The following is a 25,087-nucleotide window of genomic DNA, read 5'->3' on the forward strand; positions in this document are numbered from 1 at the left end:
TAATACAATATACTATATTGATATTACAATATACTATATGATATACAATATGCTATATGATAATACAATATACTATATGATGATAATACAATATACTATATGATATTACAATATACTATATGATATTACAATATATTATATGATATTACAATATACTATATGATAATACAATATACTATATGATAATATAATATGCTACAGGATAATACGGTGTGCTATATGATAATACACTATACTATATGATAATACAATATACTATATGATAATATAATATGCTACAGGATAATACGATGTGCTATATGATAATACAATATGCTATATGATAATACAATAAGCTATATGATAATACAATGTGCTATATGATAATACAATATGCTATATGATAATACAATATACTATATGAAATACAATAGACTATATGATAATACAATATGCTATATTAAAAATATGCATAATAACAATATACTATATGATAATACAATATACTATATGATAATACAATATGCTATAGGATAATACAATATGCTATATGATAATACGATATACTATATGATAATACAATATCCTATATGATAATACAATGTGCATATGATAATACAATATACTATATGATAATACAATATGCTATATGATATTACAATATACTATATGATAATACAATATACTATATGATAATACAATGTGCTATATGATATTACAATATACTATATGATAATACTATATGATATTACAATATACTATATGATAATACAATATACTATATGATAATACAATATACTATATGATAATACGGTGTGCTATATGATAATACGGTGTGCATATGATAATATACAATATACTATATGATAATACAAATTGCTATATGATATTACAATATAGTATATGATAATACAATATGCTATATGATATTACAATATGCTATATGATAATACAATATACTATATGATAAACAATATACTATATGATATTACAATATACTATATGATAATACAATATGCTATATGAATTACAATATACTATATGATAATACAATATACTATATGATAATACAATGTGCTATATGATATTACAATATACTATATGATAATACAATATGCTATATGATATTACAATATACTATATGATAATACAATATACTATATGATAATACAATATACTATATGATAATACGTGTGCTATATGATAATACTTGCTATATGATAATACAATATACTATATGATAAAATACAATATCTAATTAATATACTATATGATATGTACATATACTATATGATAATACATAATATAAACTGTATGATATTACAATATACTATATGATAATACAGTGTGCTATATGATAACAATAGCTATATGAAATACAATATGCTATATGATAATACAATATGCTATATGATAATACAATATGCAATGATATTACAATATGCTATATGATAATACAATATGCTATATGATATTACATTGCTATATGATAATACAATATGCTATATGATAATACAATATAATATATGATAATACAATGTGCTTATATGATAATACAGTGTGCTATATGATAATAACAGTGTGCTATATGATAATATAGTGTGCTATATGATAATACAATATACTATATGAATTACAATATACTATATGATGATAATACAATATATATATGATAATACAATGTGCTATATAAAATACAATATAATATATGATAATACAGTGTGCTATATGATAATACAGTGTGCTATAGGATATACAGTGTGCTATATGATAATACAGTTGCATATGATAATACAGTGTGTTATATGATAATACAGTGTGCTATATGATAATACAGTGTGCTATATGATAATAACAGTGTGCTATATGATAATACAGTGTGCTATAATGATAATACAGTGTGCTATATGATAATACAATATACTATATGATAATACAGTGTGCTATATGATAATACAGTGTGCTATAGATAATACAGTGTGCTATATGATAATACAGTGTGCTATATGATAATACAGTGTGCTTATGATAATACAGTGTGCTATATGATAATACAATGTGCTATATGATAATACAGTGTGCTATATGATAATACAGTGTGCTCTATGATAATACATGTGTGCTATATGATAATACAGTGTGCTATATGATAAACAGTTGGCTATATGATAATACAGTGTGCTATATGATAATACAGTGTGCTATATGATAATACAGTGTGCTATATGATAATACAGTGTGCTATATGATAATTACAGTGTGCTATATGATATACAGTGTGCTATATGATAATACAGTGTGCTATATGATTATATGCAGTTGCTATAGGAAAATACAGTGTGCTATATGATAATATAGTGTGCTATATGATAATACAGTGTGCTAATGATAATACAATATACTATATGATAATACAGTGTGCTATATGATAATACAGTGTGCTATATGATAATACAATATACTACTATGATAATACAATGTGCTATATGATAATACAATAGACTATATGATAATACAGTGTGCTATATGATAATACAGTGTGCTATATGATATATACAGTGTGCTATATGATAATACAGTGTGCTATATGATAATACAGTGTGCTATATGATAATTACAGTGTGCTATATGATAATACAGTGTGCTATATGATAATAAGTGTGCTATATGAGAATACAGTGTGCTATATGATAATACAATATACTAATGATAATACAGTTGCCTATGATAATACATGTTGCTCTATGATAATACAGTGTGCTCTATGATAATACAGTGTGCATATGATTAATACAGTGTGCTATATGATAATACAGTGTGCTATATGATAATACAGTGTGCTATATGATAATACAGTGTGCTAATGATAATAATTGCAATAATCAGTGTATGATAATACAATATACTATATGATAATACAGTGTGCTCTATGATAATACAGTGTGCTCTATGATAATACAGTGCTATATTGATAATACAGTGTGCTATATGATAAATACAGTGTGCTATAGAGAATCAGGTGCTATATGATAATACAGTGTGCTATATGATAATACAGTGTGCTATATGATAATACAGTGTGCTATATGATAATACAGTGTGCTATATGATAATACAGTGTGCTCTATGAAATACAGTGTGCTATATGATAATACAGTGTGCTCTATGATAATACAGTGTGCTATATGATAATACAGTGTGCTCTATGATAATACAGTGTGCTATATGATAATACAGTGTGCTATATGATAATACAGTGTGCTATATGATAATACAGTGTGCTATATGATAATACAGTGTGCTATATGATAATACAGTGTGCTATAGGAAAATACAGTGGCTTATGATATACAGTGATATGATATACAGTGTGCTATATGATAATACAGTGTTGCTATATGATAAATACAGTGTGCTATATGATAAACAGTGTGCTATATGATAATACAGTGTGCTTATGATAAATATAGTGTGCTATATGATAATACAGTGTGCAATGATAATACAGTGTGCTATATGATAATCAAATCAAATCAAATCAAATTTTATTAGTCACATACACATGGTTAGCAGATGTTAATGCGAGTGTAGCGAAATGCTTGTGCTTCTAGTTCCGACAAGTGCAGTAATAACCAACAAGTAATCTAACCTAACAATTCCACAACTACTACCTTATACACACACAAGTGTAAAGGGATAAAGAATATGTACATAAAGATATATGAATGAGTGGTGGTACAGAACGGCATAGGCAAGATGCAGTAGATGGTATAGAGTACGGTATATACATATGAGATGAGTACTGTGGGTATGTAAACATAAAGTGGCATAGTTTAAAGTGGCTAGTGGTACATGTATTACATAAAGATGGCAAGATGCAGTAGATGATATAGAGTACAGTATATACATATGAGATGGGTAATGTAGGGTATGTAAACATTATATTAAGTGGCATTGTTTAAAGTGGCTAGTGGTACATTTTTACATAATTTCCATCAATTCCCATTTTTAAAGTGGCTGGAGTTGAGTCAGTATGTTGGCAGCGGCCGCTAAATGTTAGTGGTGGCTGTTTAACAGTCTGATGGCCTTGAGATAGAAGCTTTTTTCAGTCTCTCGGTCCCTGCTTTGATGCACCTGTACTGACCTCGCCTTCTGGATGATAGCGGTGGTGAACAGGCAGTGGCTTGGGTGGTTGTTGTCCTTGATGATCTTTATGGCCTCCTGTGACATCGGGTGGGTGTTAGGTGTCCTGGAGGGCAGGTAGTTTGCCCCCGGGTGATGCGTTCTGCAGACCTCACTACCCTCTGGAGAGCCTTACGGTTGTGGGCGGAGCAGTTGCCGTACCAGGCGGTGATACAGCCCGACAGGATGCTCTCGATTGTGCATCTGTAGAGTTTGTGAGTGCTTTTGGTGACAAGCCGAATTTCTTCAGCCTCCTGAGGTTGAAGAGGCGCTGCTGCGCCTTCTTCACGACGCTTGTCTGTGTGGGTGGACCAATTCAGTTTGTCCGTGATGTGTACACCGAGGAAACTTAAAACTTTCCACCTTCTCCACTACTGACCCGTCGATGTGGATAGGGGGGTGCTCCTTCTGCTGTTTCCTGAAGTCCACAATCATCTCCTTTGTTTTGTTTACGTGAGGTGTGAGGTTATTTTCCTGACACCACACTCCGAGGGCCCTCACCTCCTCCCTGTAGGCCGTCTCGTCGTGTTTTGGTAATCAAGCCTACCACTGTAGTGTCATCCGCAAACTTGATGATTGAGTTGGAGGCGTGCATGGCCACGCAGTCGTGGGTGAACAGGGAGTACAGGAGAGGGCTGAGAACGCACCCTTGTGGGGCCCCAGTGTTGAGGATCAGCGGGGTGGAGATGTTGTTACCTACCCTCACCACCTGGGGGCGGCCCGTCAGGAAGTCCAGGACCCAGTTGCACAGGGCGGGGTCGAGACCCAGGTCTCGAGCTTGATGACGAGTTTGGAGGGTACTATGGTGTTAAATGCTGAGCTGTAATCGATGAACAGCATTCTCACATGGCTATTCCTCTTGTCCAGATGGGTTAGGGCAGTGTGCAGTGTGGTTGCGATTGCGTCGTCTGTGGACTTATTGGGTCGGTAAGCAAATTGGAGTGGTCTAGGGTGTCCGGTAGGGTGGAGGTGATATGGTCCTTGACTAGTCTCTCAAAGCACTTCATGATGACGGAAGTGAGTGCTACGGGGCGGTAGTCGTTTAGCTCAGTTACCTTAGCTTTCTTGGAACAGGAACAATGGTGGCCCTCTTGAAGCATGTGGGAACAGCAGACTGGGATAAGGATTGATTGAATATGTCCGTAAACACACCAGCCAGCTGGTCTGCGCATGCTCTGAGGACGCGGCTGGGAATGCCGTCTGGGCCTGCAGCCTTGCGAGGGTTAACACGTTTAAATGTTTTACTCACCTCGGCTGCAGTGAAGGAGAGCCCGCAGGTTTGGTTAGGGGCCGTTCAGTGGCACTGTATTGTCCTCAAAGCGGGCAAAAATGTTTATATGATAATACAGTGTGCTATATGATAATACAGTGTGCTATATGATAATACAGTGTGCTATATGATAATACAGTGTGCTATAGGAAAATACGATTGCAGGGAAAGCTGGACTTCAGATGTTTCTTTTATAAATTGGTTGAAAGGCTGTCATTGGATACCGTGGTGGTTTGATGTTTCATGACTCGTATGTCTCACTTTGGTCTAGGGATACACAGTTAGAGGTAAGTTGTACCAAAGTTAGAGATAAGTTGTACCAAAGTTAGATATAAGTTGTACCAAAGTTAGAGATAAGTTGTACCAAAGTTAGAGATAAGTTGTACCAAAGTTAGATATAAGTTTTACCAAAGTTAGAGATAAGTTGTACGAAAGCCAATTTCCAGGAACTAAATATTTTAATAAGACTTTTCACAAAGCAGTGTGTTCATTTAATTAACTCTGTTGCTGTGTGTATTTGAGTCCACAGACTCAACACTTTGAGTGTTGATTTAACACTGTKTTTATTTGTTTGTATTTTATTACCCTGGAGAATTTGCAGTGTGAGCATCAAACTTGCCATTTGCAAGGTTTGCAATTGGCTTTGAATTACTCTTTGCAATCCATTGCAACTTTCAACCTTTTCATTGGCATGTTGAAAGTGTCATACAGTAGTTGAGTGTCACAATTTATTTATACTTATCGGTTCAATATATCTTTGGTTTTCCTTTGATTTTATACACCTGGACAATCAGGAGAATGGACATTTACAGCATGTTCAGATATAAATGTATTGTGTAGATCAAATATGACTGTCAGATAGATTGGAATAGTTTAGGAGATTCTGTGTGTGTGTTCTAGTCAATCTATTTCAACATGCATTTCCAGATACAGCCCTGCCATTAGTTGGAGGCAGCCAATCAGAAAAGTAGTCACTGAGATCTGGATTCAAATATTTTTGAAAAAGTAGTCATCCTTGGGGATCTGTTTTCAAATAGTTGTAGTCACCTCCAAAGTAACTGTTTGTTACTCTGGAAAAATCTCTCTCTCTGTTTCTCTCTCTCCTGTTTCTCTCTCTCTGTTTCTCTCTCTCTGTTTTCTCTCTCTCTGTTTTCTCTCTCTCTGTTTCTCTTCTCTCTCTCTGTTTTCTTCTCTCTGTTTTTCTCTCTTCTCTGTTTCTCTCTCTCTCTGTTCTCTCTCTCTTTTCTCTCTCTCCTGTTTCTCTCTGTCTCTCTCTCTGTTTCTCTCTCTGTTTCTCTCTCTCTGTTCTTCTGTTCTCTCTCTCTGTTTCTCTCTCTGTTTCTCCTCTCTCTCTGTTTCTTCTCTGTTTCTCTCTCTGTTTCTCTCTCTCTCTGTTTCTCTCGCTCTCTCTGTTTCTCTCTCTCGTTTCTCTCTCTCCCTGCTACCCCCCCCTCCCCCCCTCTCACCTCGGTATATCAGCAGCAGCATGATGTACTGACAGATGTGCACAATCTATTTCTATGTCGAGCTGCAGTCAACAACTGTGGAGACATGTAGATAATGCTACACTAGGGGCCTCCCGGGTGGCGCAGTGGTCTAGGGCACTGCTAGCCTGGCCACCAGAGTCTCTGGGTTCGCGCCCAGGCTGGGCTGGGTTCGCGCCCAGGCTCTGTCGCAGCTGGCCGCAACCGGGAGGTCCCGCGGCGCGACCGCCATACAATTGGCATAGCGTCGTCCGGGTTAGGGAGGGTTTGGCCGGTAGGGATATCCTTGTCTCAGTATGTAAAATGTAATAAAATGTATGCACTCTACTGTAAGTCGCTCTGGATAAGAGYGTCTGCTAAATGACTAAAATGTAAATGTAATGTGAAAGGAGTATACAGTGCCTTCAGAAAGTATTCATACCCCTTGACCTATTCCACATTTTGTTTTGTTACAGCCAGAATTCAAAATGGATAAAACATTTTTWWAAATGCAGGCATCTACACACAATACCCAATAATGACGAAGTGAAAATATATTTTTAGAAATTGTAACAAATGTATTAAGTATTCAGACCCCAGATACATTGACTCAGGGGTCTGAGTCTTTGCCGCATTTTTTTCAGTTTTACTTTAGTTTATTATTGCAAACAGGATGCATGTTTTGGAATATTTGTATTCTGTAYACAGACTTCCTTCTTTTCACTCTGTTATTTAGGTTAGTATTGTGGAGTAACTACAGTGTTGTTGATCCATCAGTTTTCTCCCATCACAGCAACTCTGTAACTGTTTTAACATCACAATTGGCCTCTTGGTGAAATCCCTGAGCGCTTTCCTTCCTCTCCGGCAACTGACGCCTGTGTCTTTGTAGTGACAGTGTGTATTGATACACCATCCAAAGTGTAATTCATAACTTTACCATGCTCAAAGGGATATTCAATGTCTGTTTTTTTGCGAGGCATTGTAAAACCTCCCTGGTCTTTGTGGCTGAGTCTGTTTGAAATTCACTGCTGGACTGAGGGACCTTACAGATAATTGTATGTGTGGAGGTACAGAGAGGAGGTAGTCATTCAAAAATCCTGTTTAACACTATTATTGCACATAGAGAGAGTCCATGTTACTTATTATCTGACTTGTTAAGCAAATGTCTACTCCTGAACTTATTTAGGTTTGCCATAAGAAATGGGGTTGAATACTTATTGACTCAAGACATTTCAGCTTTTCATTTTGTATTAATTTGTAAATATTTTTAAAAACATTATTCCACTTTGACATTATGGGGTATTGTGTGTAGGCCAGTGAGAAAAACATCTCAATTTAATCCATTTTAAATTCAGGCTGTAACACAACAAAATGTGTAAAAAGTCAAGTGGTGTGAATACTTTCTGAAAGCTATGAGCAATGGGATTTCGCATTGCAAACACATGTATGTTAACAGGAACTGATATTGTGATATTGGCCACGTTCCAGACTGACGACAAAGCAGTTGAGCTGCACATTAATTAAGGATTTGGGCATCAGATTGCATTATCGTGTTAATGCTGTTACTGTCATGTTAAACACTTTCAGGGGTTGTGAGATTTGCGAATGTAATGTAGGCGGCCTGGAACACAGCCAATGTGTTATCCACTAGATTATATAGATGTCAACTGACACTTACTAAATGTGTGCTGTATTAGTAAGCTAGCTATTGGCGCAGTTGAAGCAAGGCTTTACATCAGGGTCATGTTCATTAGGGGCGTGTTCACACCATAGCAAAACATTTTGCAACGGAAAACAAAAACAAACCAGTTCAGATAGCACCTCCCCATTTCACTCTCGTTTGAATCATTTTCTCTCTTTTCATACCTGCTGAACACAACCCAGGAAATGTGAGCAAAGCAATGCGCAAATGATTACATCTATGCCTTAATTAGACTGAACTGACCGACCGTGTATGACAGGCAGACAGCTGACGATCGAGGTTTGAACCCACAGCGTGGTAGTGAAACTCAAAGTAGATGTGTGAGGATATAACATCATTTTGGAGGATAATTTCTCTAGCTTGTTCTGGCTCGATTAATTGATTTCTGTAATCGAAGGGAAAAACCTTTGACCTTTGAGCTGTGCCGCCGCCTAAATACATCTAAATCATACTTCATATCCTCTTCATCAGCCAGAAGAGCTCACCCACAGTGAGGACTGTTAGAGGGAGGAGAAAGAGGGGGTCTGTTGGAATGATATTGTGGACATATGCTTTTTACCATAGAGGACAAATGAAGAGAGGGTTGTTGTAATGGCCGAGCAGGCACGCTCACACACACACACACACACACACACACACCCTACCAGATGTTGTCCTTCTGGTGGAGCTGGTGCCATTTGCCCTCCACAGGTGTTCAGTGTTTGCCGGTGGAATTTGTGTATAGATTACAGAATTTCCCAAGTAATCACAGGGGATAATGTCCAAACTAAACCTACCCATCACTGTTGACTGAAATCACAGGGGATAATGTTCAGACTAAACAGACCCATCACTGTTGACTGAACTCACCGGGGATAGTTCAGACTTAACAGACCCATCACTGTTGATTGAAATCACAGGGGGATAATGTTCAGACTAAACAGACCCTCACTGTTGACTGAAATCACGGGATATGTTTCAGAACTAAACGACGCCCCATACTGGTTTGACGTGAATCACAGGGATATGTGTCAAACTAAACAGACCATCACTGTTGACTGAAATCACAGGGGATAATGTTCAAACTAAACCTACCCATCACTGTTGACTGAAATCACAGGGGATAATGTTCAAACTAAACAGACCCATCATAGTTGATCGCACCTGTGACTCTGCCCACATGCTACAGGTGTAGAGGATTATTCATATTAAGACGTAAGCGATTCCAGATACAGCCAACCCATCTGTTGAGTAAATCTTTCTCTCCGCACATGAATTACACCCGTGTCTTTGAGAGACAACCAGATCTCAGGTATATTTTCCTCAGCTCACCACTTCCCACTTACAGTATGGTTGAACTGTGGAGAAATCTGCAGAGAAACAATTGAGGGACATACAGTAAGTACCCCGACATCAATGATAGGAACATCAATCTCTGAGGAACACCGTTTACTATGACATAGCAGAAAGTGTTTTCTCCTTTCTAGGTTTATTATTTAAAGTTCAATAGATTTCTACCAATTCATCTTGACTATGAAGACGCTATACATAGTACATGATCATGCATCACACTCAGTATGTGATCTTAGGGCCGTTGGTCATAACACACCGAGTTTGTAGGAAGTTGAAAATTATATGAAAAAACACGCATCAACTATTCTCGTGCGTCTGTTTTTTGACAAATCTGTATTTATATCTATGAACGTTCTGCCTTCAGACCATTCTCCAGTGGAGAATATAGCGTGCCGAGAAACCTTGACCTGTCGGGTTTACCCCAATCCATGATTTATATTAAGATAAAGGTTCAGCTGAAGAAAAAGGGTAAACAAGACAAAATTAGCTTGTTAAAAAGCAAACATCGTCTGAGCATGCCGAGTCACTCAGTGAAGACCACAGAGTTGTTGTCGAGCACCGACTCCTAATACTTCCAGACACCCCCAGTCTTCCAGACGTCCTACACAGTCTGTTTTCTGAATGTTTTCTTAAAGGGATATTTCACCACATTTTAAATATTGTTTTCCTTACCCTGTAAGCAGTCTATGGACATGGTTATGTAGCAACCCATGCTTTGGTTTTTGTTTTACGTGGCCACTGTCTTCAAATGATAACTTTTTATAGCATTTTTGTTCAAGTCTCTAAACTTGTCTGTGTAGCTCCATGAAGTTATTTTAAGACACGCTAATACAGGTGTGTGGTGAAATCAGTTAAAGGAACTTGATGTTGTGGGGCAGAACGTGAACGTGCCCCAGACAGTGYTGTTGAAGTTACTGTTGACYTTCATTGCAAAAAARGTGTATTTTAATCAATTATTTGGTGACATATGAATATATTTAGTATAGTTTTACTACTAAAAATACTTTTTTAATGTTTCACCTTTTACATTTTATATGAAATTTCACGGAGGAGGATGGTCCTCCCCTTCCTCCTCTGAGGAGCCTCCACTGCCAGATGCATTTTTTAATATATATTTATTTTAAATTGAATTGATACATGCTTAGACCAGGGCATTTGGTTATGCTTATCCTTGACCACTTGTTTCTTTTTCTTCCAGTGGACCCATTGCAAGTGGGAAAGGGTGTAGTTCTGATCACAGTGACGGACATCAATGACAACGCGCCTGTCTTCGCCATCGAGTACGAGACCTACCTTTGTGAGAGTGCCAGACCTGGACAGGTATGTCAACATCTTATGATGCATTTAAAAGCTCCTATTGGTAATGGAAGACTGAGGGCCAAATACAGTACGTTAGAATGGGATGACACAATTGAATGTTCGGATGCAGAGTTCAAAGATGATATGATTTTGGTAGCGCTGTTATATTGGATAAAACTATTATATTGGATATCATTGTTGCAATTAAAACAAATGAATAATTAGCAGTGTTGGGGAGTAGTGAACTAGATGTAGTTAAACTAGTAATTTAAGAACATTTTGCGATAGATTGGTGGTAGAACCAAATTCAAAAATTGGTAGTGTTTTCAGTAGTTAATTCCTTTCTTTGCCATGTAGTAGTGTAGCTAACTGTTGGAATTACACACTACTGTTTTACTATCTAGCGGTGTAGCTAACTGTTGGAATTACACACTACTGTTTTACCATGTAGCGGTGTAGCTAACTGTTTGAATTACACACTACTGTTTTACCATGTAGCGGTGTAGCTAACTACTGGAACTACACACTACTATTTTACACATGTAGCGGTGTAGCCTAACTACTGGAACTACACACTACTGTTTTACCATGTAGCGGTGTAGCTAACTACTGAACTACACACTACTGTTTACCATGTAGCGGTGTAGCTAACTGTTTGGAACTACACACTACTGTTTTACCATGTAGCCGTGTAGCTAACTACTGGAACTACCACACTACTGTTTTACCATGTGGCGGTGTAGCTAACACTGGAACTACACACTACTGTTTTACCATGTAGCGGTGTAGCTAACTACTGGAACTACACACTACTGTTTTAACCATGTGCGGTGTAGCTAACTACTGGAACTACACACTACTGTATTACCATGTAGCGGTGTAGCTAACACCTGGAACTACACACTACTGTTTTACCATGGTAGGCGGTGTAGCTAACTACTGGAACTACACACTACTGTATTACCATGTGGCGGTGTAGCTAACAACTGGAACTACACCACTACTGTTTTAACATGAACAGTGTAGCTACTACTGGAACTACACACTACTGTATTACCATGTGGCGGTGTAGCTAACAACTGCGAACTACACACTACTGTTTTACCATGTAGCGGTGTAGCCTAACTACTGGAACTACACACTACTGTTTAGACCATGTAGCGGTGTAGCTAACAACTGGAACTACCACTATATTGCTTTTTACCATGTACGGTGTAGCTAACTACTGGAACTACACACTACTGTTTACATGTGAGCCGTGTAGTTAACAACTGGAACTACACACTACTGTTTTACGCATGTATGCGGTGTAGCTAACTACTGGAACTACACACTACTGTTTTACCATGTGCGGTGTAGCTACTGGCTGGAACTTAACACACTACTGTTTTCTGGCAGCGTGTAGCTACTACCTGGAACTACACACTACTGTTTTTTGCAAAAAGAAGTAAGCAATCATTTCCTTTCTTTTTCGGCATCAGACCTCCCTAATTCTCACTTGAAACATTGTTTTTGTGTTTAATAGGCTAAAGTACACGTTCTGTTAACATATGACCCCTGAAGTGATCTATTCTTGCAATTTGTAGTTTATGACATTTCAAATTTACATGTGATACTTTTTTAACAAAGTAGTATGGATGTAGTGAACAATTTTTTCAAAGTAACTTCAGTTAAGTAAACTATATTTTTCTAAGGGTAGCTTTAGTGTAGCTCGACTTTTTCCAGTGTAAAATAATTGGTAGCTTGGTAAATTATATTTTCGGATTAGCTTCCCCAGCACTGATAATTAGGCATATCAATAATTGGGCAAAATTTTGAGGTGGAAAAAGATTTTCTGCGCCATAATTGTCTCATAACCAATTGTATAAAACAGCAGCGGTCAGGTGAAGGTAGTTAGAGGCGTCACATGGATCTCCATAGCAGGTGCCTAATCAGGGGATCAAAGCTTTGTGCTGTCATGTGGAAAAGGGTTTTATAGGGGGATGCAAAACAGGACTGTGGGGGGATTGTGGCATGAAATTGGTTTGTGTGAAAACGTGGCGTGGTGTCAAGTACTCGGTGTCAGCTCGCCACGGCAGCCAACCAGCCAAGCTGAGACCACACGTTTACTTATGCATCCATTCTCTGTCTCTGTAGAGTGGGAGCACAGCTGTGGTGTGTGTGTGTGTGTGACATTACACCTTTTTTGAGTTGTGAAAATGGCATCATTAAGTCCTCACAACAACAAAAAACAATACCAGTGAATTGGTCACACCACATTGACATACCCCATACCCAAGAATCTCTTCAAGCAATCCATTGAAATACAATAGCTTCACACACCACCGCCCGCCATAATTATAGTAGGAGATGATAGCCGTATTAAATATGTGGTGCTCTCTTAATGAGTGCAATTAAGCCCAATCAGGTTAACAGGGATACACGGCCTGATGGACCTGTGTGTCCTTTGGTGACCTTTGACATTAGAATATTGTCTTTTTATGTAATGGCTGAGTTCAAGGCCCTCATGCGCTTCCAATGAGGCGATTATACACATGAATGGACACTTCTCTTCCTCATGGCCCACTGCCTGTAGAGATACAGATGGTATGGCCGAGAAGATAGCATCTCCTTTAAGATAACTATATATTACATAGTATTATATTTATTTAACTAGGCAAGTCAGTTAAGAACAAATTCTTATTTACAATGACGGCCTACCCCGGCCTCCACTAACCAGAACAATGCTGGGCCAATTGTGCGCCGCCCTATGGGACTCACTATCACGGCCAGTTGTGATACAGCCCGGGATCGAACCAGGGTCCGCTGCACCACACGGGAACTGGGTAGTTTGAGCCCTGAATGCTGATTTGCTGACAGCTGTGGTATATCACGGGTATGACAAAACAGGTATTTTTACAGCTCTAATTACGTTGGTAACCAGTTTATAATAGCAATAATGCACTTGGGGGGGGGGGGGGGGGGGGGGGGGGGGGGGGGTGTAATTGGCTAATATCCACGGCTAGGGTGTGTCCAGGTATCTTTTCCGAGTTGAGTCCGTGCGTAGAACGCTCTTACGCCGTGGTATATTGGCCCATAACAAACTCCTCCTCGTGCCTTATTGCTTAATTTACAGACCTTGTCCAATATGTGTTTCTGTTTGCACGTTAGACTTAATTTAAATGTTGTCTTGATTTAGCTCGTGCCCACTGCCTGTATGAGACCACAGATGGTAACGACAGAGAAGTATATCTCTTTATGAATAATCTATATTATCATCTGTAGTTAAGTGGTATTCAATCTCATATGGAATAACTATATATTTATATAGTTAGTGGTATTTCATCTCCTATGGAATAACTATAATGTATATAGTTAGTGGTATGTTCCCATCTTCATATGGAAATAAATATATATTATATAGTCTCGTGGGTATTCCATTATATGGAATAACTATAATATTATGTAGTTAGTGGTATTCCAATCTATATGGAATAACATATATAGTATTGGTATGAACACGATGGGAGACAGAGAGCTGGTTCCAAGTGGCAGGGCGCAGCAGGTGTTTCTTTGCAAAGGAACACAGGAAAGGAGGCAGGTAGCTGGGTCCAGGGGCCGGCAGAAGGTCATACACAGGAAGGACGGCAGGTGCTGGGTCCAAGGGGCAGGCAGAAAAGGTCATAACACAGGAGGAGGCAGGTAGCTGGGTCAGGGGCGGCAGAAGGGTCATACCCGAGGAGGCCGGTATCTGGGTCCCGGGGCAGGCAGAAGGCATAACACAGGAGGAGGCAGGTAGCTGGGTCCAGGGGCAGGCAGAAGGTCATACACAGGAGGAGGCAGGTAGCTGGGTCCAGGGGCAGGCAGAATGTCATACACAGGGGGTCCAAAAAGGCAACAGTACAAGCAGGGAAAAGGCTAGTGACGTCGTCTGGGAGATCAGGCAAGAGGTTGATAACAGGAAATCYTATTATATAGTTATTGGTAATAAATCTCATATGGAATAACTATATACTTTTTTTAAATTTAACTAGGCAAGTCAATTTAGAACAAATTCTTATTTACAAGGACGGCCTACACCGGCCAAACCTGGACGACTCTGGGCCAATTGTGCACCGCCCCATGGGTCTCCCAATCACAGCCAGTTGTGTCTGTAGTCTGTAGTGACGCCTCAATCACGGAGATGCAGTGCCTTAGACCRCTGCGCCACGCGGGAGCCCTATATAGTTAATGGTATTCAATCTCCTGTGGAATAACTATGTATTATATAGTTTGAGATTTTGTCAATTAAGCCATTYTTGTTTGTAACCCAGAGTCAGATCAACTCATGGATACCACTTGTATGTCTCTCTTTTTAAAGGAAGTTGAAGGTAGTTTCCGGAACGATTTGTAATTATCGTTCAGATCAGCTTGTTGATCCCACGGACTTCCAAATCATTGTGCTAATGATAGTTGTCAAAATGCTCAAATTATCTGTTTAAAGGTTAGACTGATTTGAGCTACAAAAAATGTTCACATATACTGTAGAGTACCTGAATATTACTCTGGCCTTCAATATGTTTGTGCTGTATAGCCAGCTGCTGTGGTAATTGTAATGCCAAACTTGGAGTTGACATGCCAAACTTGGAGTTGACATGCCAAACTTGGAGTTGTCATAGTGTGACAACAAATATATGAGTTGGCTATACAGTAAAAACAGATCTGAAACCAGCCCTCCTGGCTGAACACCACCTGTATATCATCTAGAAGTAGAACACATTTTGGGGGGGGAATTGTGGCCGAGAGGACATTTTAATAACTGTCGTCATGCGTTATGTAATTTAAAATCCGTCAACAGCGGTAACTTGTGAAAATCATTGTCATCCCGAGGCTGTGCCAYTTAAACAACTCAAAGGAGTCCCTGTTTGCAGCACTGAGAGACGCTGAGCAAAACAACATGAAAAAAAAACCTAGCCTACATACATACACCTTCTCCCAAATGAATTAAGTGGATTCCTGTACTACCTTGAAAAGAAACTTAATCTCAATAGACCCTCATCAATTAAGGAGTAGCAAAGAATATCAAAACTGTAACTTACGCATATGACATAAAAGTACACTTTTTGGKGGTTTTGCATTGGCAAGATGTATGTTCACCATGGTTAAATCTTGTTTAAAATCCAAGCTCCAACAGTGCATTAGTATCTAACACAACAAAGTATCACAACAATACACACATCTGACTCCAACATAATTGTATGTAAACTTCCGACTTCAACTGTATATAATATTTACAAAACCAACGTCAACAGTGCCTTAGACTCCTGTGAGTTCGGCATTCACTGCCAATACCTGATTGTAATTGGACGAGAAGGCCAATCCTGTAAAAACAAACAACTTGATTGTGTCCCTGATTGACTAAGCTGCCACAAAGAGGGCTTGAAGACTGTGTGTGAGAGAGAGAGAGAGAGAGAGAGAGAGAGAGAGAGAGAGAGAGAGAGAGAGAGAGAGAGAGAGAGAGAGAGAGAGAGAGAGAGAGAGAGAGAGAGAGAGAGAGAGAGAGAGAGAGAGAGCATTGTTTGCATTCTTCTCTCTCCCTTATGACTCCCGTCTGACGAGAGCCCGACCTCACTAATGCTCCTGTGGAAAGTCTGTGGCCACGGGAGTGCTACCGTTACCCTTGTGTGAAAGAGAGTAGCATTCATTACCAATGATAACATGAATAAATCTCAAACAGCTACCATTAAGGCCTTAGAAACAACATACTGGTCCTTTGAGAGAGACAGTGGGAAGACTGAGCATAAGGGGAAATCTAATCAAAACCTCTGAGACCTTTAGGGTTGTTGAAGTGGTCACAATCACAAACAAAATAGTTAATAGATTTTTGAGAAATGTGTGTTCTTATTTTTAAGTTCTTAGGGGTTTCTCTTTGATTGTGTAGCCTGGGCCTTTGATTGGGTAGTCTGGACCTTTGATTGTGTAGTCTGGACCTTTGATTGTGTAGCCTGGGCGCTCAGCTGGCGGGGGGGACGTTAAAGAAGGGGTGGGTGGTGTACTTCAACCCGTCAACAGGGAACTGTTTTGTAGGGCAGGGGTCTAAGCTGGAAGGGGATTACAATCAAGCAGGCATGTTTTGTTGTTACAAATGGTAATGACCGGTTGCAATGGTCAGCGGTAGGGGAGACTGAGGCTGGTTGTCACATTTTTTACTTTTTCCTATATTAGAAGAAAATAGCAATTACTAGAACCGAGAACAAAAATAAATCTGCACACTGGTACATACTCCTAAGTACTTAGTTTTATCAAGCATATGGAATTTAATCAAAATAAGAATGTGTTCTTAAACTGACTTACCTAGTTAAATAAATAAATGAATACAAATAAAATAACATATGCCCCAACCGTGTTCCTAATGAAACTAAACACTTGGGAACATATAGACCTACAAGTTTGAACATTTWATTTTTTTCCCATATTACAATTTACTCCAGAACCTGGGACAAATGTTTTTAACAAATGTGAGCATAACACCTCTCAATACAAGTACCGTAACCTAAACAGGAAAATACTCATATTAGTCTCTTTCTTAGTTACTGCACCATATCCCCAAGAACTGTTTTCTTATTCAAAATTACTCCTGGAGGAAAAAGTTATTTAAATATCAAAACAAAAGAGCATTGTACTTTTTTGTAAATCACATTTTGTATGTCATCTGTTATGACTTGATTACTTTTCAGTATAAATAGTTACCGTGATTGTTTCAATTAAAATAGGCATTGTGAAAGGAAGTGTGACTTCCAATTTATGCTAAATAAGTATGTGCTAAAGACACATTTTAATTTAGTAAAAGCCCTTACCATTGTGACAGCAAAGAGAAAACATAAATGGTTGTTTGCCCTTTGGTCGGTTTTCCCTTCGTGTCATTTGTGTGCCAGTTTCAGTCTCTTTGGAACCTTAAATTACTGTTTATCACTCATTATGAACTTAAAGATACACTATGGAAAGGTAGTCGCTAATCGTTTACGTCAAAGCTTGCATGTCGGCTGTATGGTTTGAATGAGATGATAAGAAACTACAAGAAACACAAACCCTTAGATTTAGGTTTGTGGTTTGGAAGGTGTGTCTCTTTCTGTCCGATAGGGTATTTTCAGTAAATTAAGGATACCTTTCCCGCCATCGAKCCACACACCTAGATATTTCAATTAAGATAGAAATAATTAAAATCTGCAATGGCATTTTTAAAGCAAATTTTTAAAGCAATAACATCTTGCCATCACTGTCATGTTTATTAAGTGTTCATAAGGCGGCGCACAATTGGCCCAACGTCGTCCAGGTTTGGCCGGGGTAGGCCGTCACTGTAAATAAGAATTTGTTCTTAACCGATTTGCCAAGTTAAATAAAGGTAAACTAAAATGTTTGCCTTTTGAAGAAGAGTTAATACCAATAGGATTACCAATAGCTGTTCCTTGTTGTTCATTGTTAATGGCACTATCCTTACATGACCCATCCTCCTCCCTGGAGTTTTGCTTACAAAAGCAAARCAATAATGAACAAGCCAAATGTATTAATTTCCTAAACCCCAAAAGGTTTCCACTCCAGCCGTTGCAATGCAAAACAGATGGCGGGTGTGTAAGCGTCRGTCCCTGAGTCCCATCGGCAACCCACACCTGCAACGGGGTTATTCATGTAGTTTGTCTCGCTCTGCCTTCTGTTTTCTATTTCAGGGTACCTGCTCTATTGTTTAGGTGCCCTTGATTCGGCCATTTTTCCAACTGTCATCCCATTATTGGTTACGATGTGTCGTCCAGGGCAGATTTTGACTGCCAGTGTTTTTCACACAAAGACCTGTGCTGTAATGGCAGACGATGAAGAAGAATTAGAATGCTAAATCCCATAGGAGAGTACCGTTGTTATATGTCGGTCCAGCACTTGTCAAAGATATTATTTGAATGTATGTCTTTTTCCATAAGGCTGCTGCCTTCCTAAATGGCTGGTAGAGGATTTGAATAGTAGCTGGCTGGCTAACAAGTAGACCCACTGTAGCGTGACGGGTCTGAAGTGTCGTCTGTGCCCAGCCTTTTCGTACATGTGTAGCATTTCTAGCTGGCTGCACGTTCTCTAAGGGGGGCTTCCATGGAGCGACGGATAATAGTGTTAAAAGGGCAGATGAAAAAGGTTACAGCTTGTTATCACAGATAACCGATATAATAATACAACTGCAATATACACGACACGATCAAAAGTATATGGACACTGGTTCTGGGAAGGTGTCCACTAGGTGTTGGAACATTGCTGCGGAGACTTGCTTCCATTCAGCAAACAAGAGCATTACTGAGGTCGGGCTCTGATGTTGGGCGATTAGGCCTGGCTCGCAGTCGGTGTTCGATGGGGTTGAGGTCAGGGCTCTGTTCAGGCCAGTCAAGTTCTTTCACACCGATCTCGACATGCATTTCTGTATGGACCTCGCTTTGTGCAYGGGGTTATTGCCATGCTGAAACAGGAAAGGGCCTTCCCCCGATTCCAGACGGACGATTCTAGAATGACATTGTATGCTGTAGCGTTAAGACCGTTATTCCTCCTCCACCAAACTCTACAGTTGGAACTATGCGTTGGGGCGGGTAGTGTTCTCTTGGCACCGCTAAACCGGCATTCGTCCGTCGGACTGCCAGATAGTGAAGCGTGACTCATCCCTCCAGAGAATGTGTTTCCACTGAGACCAGTCGAGCTTTACACCACTCCAGCTGACGCTTGGCATTACGCATGGTAATCTTAGGCTTGTGTGCGGCTGCTTGGCCATGGAAACCCATTTCGTGAAGCTCCAGACTAACAGTTCTTGTGCTGACGTTGATTCCAGAGGCAGTTTGGAACTCAGTAGTGAATGTTGCAGCCGARGAAAGACGATTTCTACACCCTACGGGCTTCAGCACTCGGTGGTCCCGTTCTGTGAGCTTGTGTGGCCTACCACTTTGCGGCTGARCCGTTGTTGCTCCTAGATGTTGACCCGGGGCAGCTCTAGTAGGGCAGAAATTTTACGAACTGACTTGTTGGAAAGGTGACATCCTATGACGGTGCCACGTTGAAAGTCACTGAGCTCTTCAGTAAGGTCATTCTACTGCCAATGTTTGTCTATGGAGATTGCATGTTTGTCTGCTCAATGTTATACACTTATCAGCAACGTTTGTGGCTGAAATAGCCGAATTCATTAATTTGAAGCGGTGTCCACATACTTTTGGAAATATATATATATATATATATATATAGTGTACCTATAATATACCTATAGTACCATTAACCATGGGCACTTTTCAGTCAAGGGCCCTTTTTTGGGGAAATAGCATGATCTTGAAAGGGTGAACAATACAGTATATATGGGTAAAGCATGCTATGTTCCAAGTGTATATTATATCATCTATATTTTACATATCTATCTCCCTGTGGGCTACTTGACCCATGACGCTGTTTTTGACCCCTGTCCTCATAGCAATATACTGAACAAAAATATCAACTCAACATGTAAAGTGTTGGTCCCAAAGCAGAAAATGTGCTCATAAATAAATCAAACAGAAAATAAAACAAACAGAAAATAAACCAAACACATAAATAACACTTATATAAAATAAACTGTTTATTTATACTTYATTTATTTGATGATCCTAAAAGCCCTTAAACCTCTCAAAGTCCTGTGCCAAATATTCACTCACTGTTAAGTGAGACGGGACAACACATATTGAGCTACCTAAACAAATAAGACACTAAATCCATCCAGATAATCACGTGGGGTTTAAACTTTAAATCCTCGCACGGACAAGGTAGCATATTTGGGGATTTATGTCAATTTATCACGGAAAAATACAGTTGTTGTTGCTTTACTCACTCCCAGGCTGCATCCCAAATGGAATCCTATTCATTATATAGGGCTCTGGTCAAAAGTAGTGCACTATATAGGGAATAGGGTGCCATAAGGCTCTGGTCGAAAGTAATGCACTATATAGGGAAGAGGGTCCCATTTGGGGCATAAACCCTGTTGGCATGGTGGTGCATTTCCAGTTTCCAGGAGCTTTTCTCATATTGAGTTTTGTGCTGACTTGGTCTTCACGAGGGCAGGGCTCGGCACGGCCGGTGTTTTACCCAGCCAAAGCTAGGGGGATTAGGCCACCGCAGAGCGTCGGGCCGGGGGGAATCTTCTTATGGCGCCACCTGATGGGGCCTCCACTGATAATCATCTTTTAAACACAGCACTTTTAAATGGTGTGTTTTTTTTCATGTGTGTCATAAATCGTAAGCCAGCCCGGGAATGGCTTTTCCACTTTAATGCTTAAATTGTCCGAGGCAAACATTGTGTGTACTGATTTCTGTGTGTGTGTGTGTGTGTGTGTGTGTGTGTGTGTGTGTGTGTCTGTGTGTGTAGTTATTTGGCTAAAACTCGTGCAGCCCCTTTGCCATTTGGTTTGGAACTGATTTGATGCTGTTTTTGAGATCATTTCAAGGTGATGTAATAATAGAACTCACACTCCTATGTATTTTCATCTATTTCAAATCAAATGTTATTGGTCACATGCTTCATAAACAGCAGGTGTAGACTAACAGTGAAATGCTTACTTCCGGGCCCTTCCCAACAATGCAGAGTGAAAATGTTTGTAATTATAGAAAAACAATAACACCAAGGAATATATACACAATTAGTAATGATAACTTGGCTATATACACAGGATCAATGCCTCGCAACGAAGTGCAACTATTGGTAGATGGGTAAAAAAAATATCCCTTTGATCATGGTGAAGTTAATAATTACACTTTGGATAGTGTATCAACTCGGAGCTCCCGAGTGGTGCTGCGGTCTAAGGCACTGCATCTCAGTACTAGAGGTGTCACTACAGACCCATGTCCAATTCCAGGCTGTATCACAACCAGCTGTGATCGTGAGTCCCATAGGGCGATGTACAATTGGCTCAGTGTCGTTAGGGTTTGGCCATCATTGTAAAATAAGAATTTGTTCTTAACTGACTTGCCTAGTTAAATAAAGGTTAAATAAAATAAAAATTACAAAAATCAATACACCCAGTCACTACAAAGATACAGGCGTCCTTCCTTAACTCAGTAGCCGGAGAGGAAGGAAAGCACACAGGGATTTCACCATGAGGCCAATGATGACTTTAAAACAGTTACAGAGTTTAATGGCTGTGAGAGGAGAACACTGAGGATGGATCAACAACATTATAGTAACTCCACAATACTAACCTAATTGACAGAGTGACAAAAAGGAAGCCTGTACAGAATTTTAAAAATACAACACATTACTGAGTACTACTCTCCATATTTTCAAGCATARTGGTGGCTGCATCATGTTATAGGTATGCTTGTAATCGTTAAGGACTAGGGAGTTTTTCAGGATAAAAAAAAAACAGAATGGAGCTAACACATGCAACATCCTAAATAAAAACCTGGTTCAATCTGCTTTCCACCAGACACTGGGAGATGAATTCACCTTGCAGCAGGACAATAACCTAAAACACAAAGGCCATATTGCTTACCAAGAAGATGGTGAATGTTCCTGAGTGGCCGAGTTACAGTTTTGACTTAAAAATACTTGAAAATCTATGGCAAGACCTGAAAATGGTTGTCTAGGATCAACAACCAATTTGTCAGAACTTTAATAATTTTGAAAAGAATAATGGGCAAATGTTGCACAATCCAGGTGTGKAAATCTCGAAGAAATTTACCCAGAAAGACTAAGCTGTAGTCACTGCCAAAAGTGCTTCTACAAAGTATTGACTCAGGTGTGTTAATACTTATGTAAATGAGATATTTCTATATTTCATATTAAATAGATTTGCAAACATTTCTAAAAACATGTTTTCACTTTGTCATTATGGGGTATTGTGTGTATCTACCCATCTGGGTGAGAGAAAAAAAAAAGATTTAATCCATTTTGAATTCAGAACGTAACACAACAAAATGTGAAATAAGTCAATGGGTATGAATACTTTTTGTAGGCAATGTATGTACATATATGTAGGGATAAAGTGACCAGACAACAGGATAGATAATAGACAGTAACAGCAGTATACTGTAGGTAGGGGTAAAGGATAGATAATAGACAGTAGCAGCAGTATACTGTAGGTAGGGGTAAAGGATAGATAATAGACAGTAGCAGCAGTATACTGTAGGTAGGGGTAAAGGATAGACAATAGACAGTAGCAGCAGTATACTGTAGGTAGAGGTAAAGTGACTAGACAACAGGATAGATAATAGACAGTAGCAGCAGTATACTRTAGGTAGGGGTAAAGGATAGATAATAGACAGTAGCAGCAGCATACTGTAGATAATACGGTAAAGGATTGATAATATATGTGATGAATCAAAAGATCTAGTGCAAAGAGAGTAAATGCAGATAGTTAAATAGTTAACTAATCGCTATGGACTAACTTTTTAGCAATCCTATGGCTTGGCGGTAGAAGCTGTTCAGGGTCCTGTTGGTTCCAGACTTGCTACATTCGTACCGCTTGCCGTGCGGTAGCAGAGAGAACAGTCTATGACTTGGGTGGTTGGAGTCTTTGCCCAAAAATTTTAGGGCCTTCCTCTTTTTGCTGTTCTGCAGCAGACCTAGCTGGTAATTACAATACACACACATTTAATCAAGTCATATTATACAAATATAAAACCAGGTTCTACTAACGATACTGTATATCAACCTAATGAAAAACATACCAACGCAATGCTATTGTTATTATTATGAGTATTGTTGAAAGGGTCATCGTATTGGTAAGAGGCTAATCCTGACCACACGCAGGAGGGTTCAATGGAGATTTTGTAGGTGGTGTAACGGTCTTCTAAATTTATCCCAGCCCCTATATTGAGTGTGGWACTGCCTTTCCTCTCGATGTATCACTAATATCACGTTCCTTATTGTCATGTCAGATGTTATAGCTGGTGTTTTCACAGTATATGGCTCTATCTCTTGGTGTGACCTATTGTCATCTCTGAAAATGTTGTCTGTGCATTTTTATAATAAATCGTTGATTTGGATCTTCTTTTTCACTCAGTGGTCCAGTATGGTGTTCATATTATACGGAGCGCTTTTGGGGGTCATGGTGGAGAAAAAAAAAAMCAGCCAGGCTAATCCTCAAATAGTCTCCATAAATCCACCAGGAGTCAGGAGTAGCTTAACATTTGATTTGTGGTTTATCAGCCATATCATCCATGGTTCTGAAAAGGGAGTAAATATTCTGTAAATAAATGGTGTTCTCTCAATAATATATTCAAACAACGAAGAAAATATTTGTATTTCATGCCCAGATTGAAGTAGAATTCAATTAACTCTGATCAATCCATGATAAAGACATGCACACGAATCTGCAGGAGAGATCCAAAGGAACAAATTAATGAATAGAGGTAATTAATAAAAACATTTGAGGGAACACATTATTATTTTTTTGTATTTTACCCTTTTTTTCTCCCCGATTTTCGATCTTGTCTCATCGCTGCAACGGACTCGGGAGAGATGAAAGTCGAGTCATGCGTCCTCCGAAACATGACCTGCCAAACTGCGCTTCTTAACACCTGCCCGCTTAACCCAGAAGCYAGTTACACCAATTTGTCGGAAGGAACACTGTTCAACTGAYGACAGAGGTCAGCCTGCAGGCGTCCGGCCCACCACAAGGTGTCACTAGAGCACGATGAGCCAAGTAAAGCTTCCCCAGTCAAACCCTCCCCTAACCTGGACGACACTTGGCCAATTGTGCGCCACCCTATGGGACACCTGATCACGGCCGGTTGTGAAACAGCCCGGGATCGAACCCGGGTCTGTAGTGATGCCATTAGCACTCCATTCGGGAGGCCCGGGAACATTTTTATATTGAGGGAACACATTTTTATATTGAGGGAACACATTTTTATATTGAG

At 39.2% G+C, this 25,087-nt stretch overlaps 1 protein-coding gene across 2 annotated transcripts in view; it reads left to right on the forward strand.

The window, feature by feature from the left end:
• The window catches only part of LOC112070677 (cadherin-7-like), a 136,935-nt gene that overhangs the window by 110,381 nt on the left and 1,467 nt on the right, over window positions 1-25,087 (forward strand). For both annotated transcript variants that reach the window (XM_024138106.2, XM_070439070.1), the window contains exon 9: window positions 11,127-11,248. In XM_024138106.2, the coding sequence (XP_023993874.2) occupies window positions 11,127-11,248 (122 nt within the window). The remainder of the gene's footprint in view (window positions 1-11,126; window positions 11,249-25,087) is intronic.

Source organism: Salvelinus sp. IW2-2015, unplaced genomic scaffold (assembly GCF_002910315.2).
Source record: "Salvelinus sp. IW2-2015 unplaced genomic scaffold, ASM291031v2 Un_scaffold1390, whole genome shotgun sequence".
Lineage (NCBI taxonomy): Eukaryota > Metazoa > Chordata > Actinopteri > Salmoniformes > Salmonidae > Salvelinus > Salvelinus sp. IW2-2015.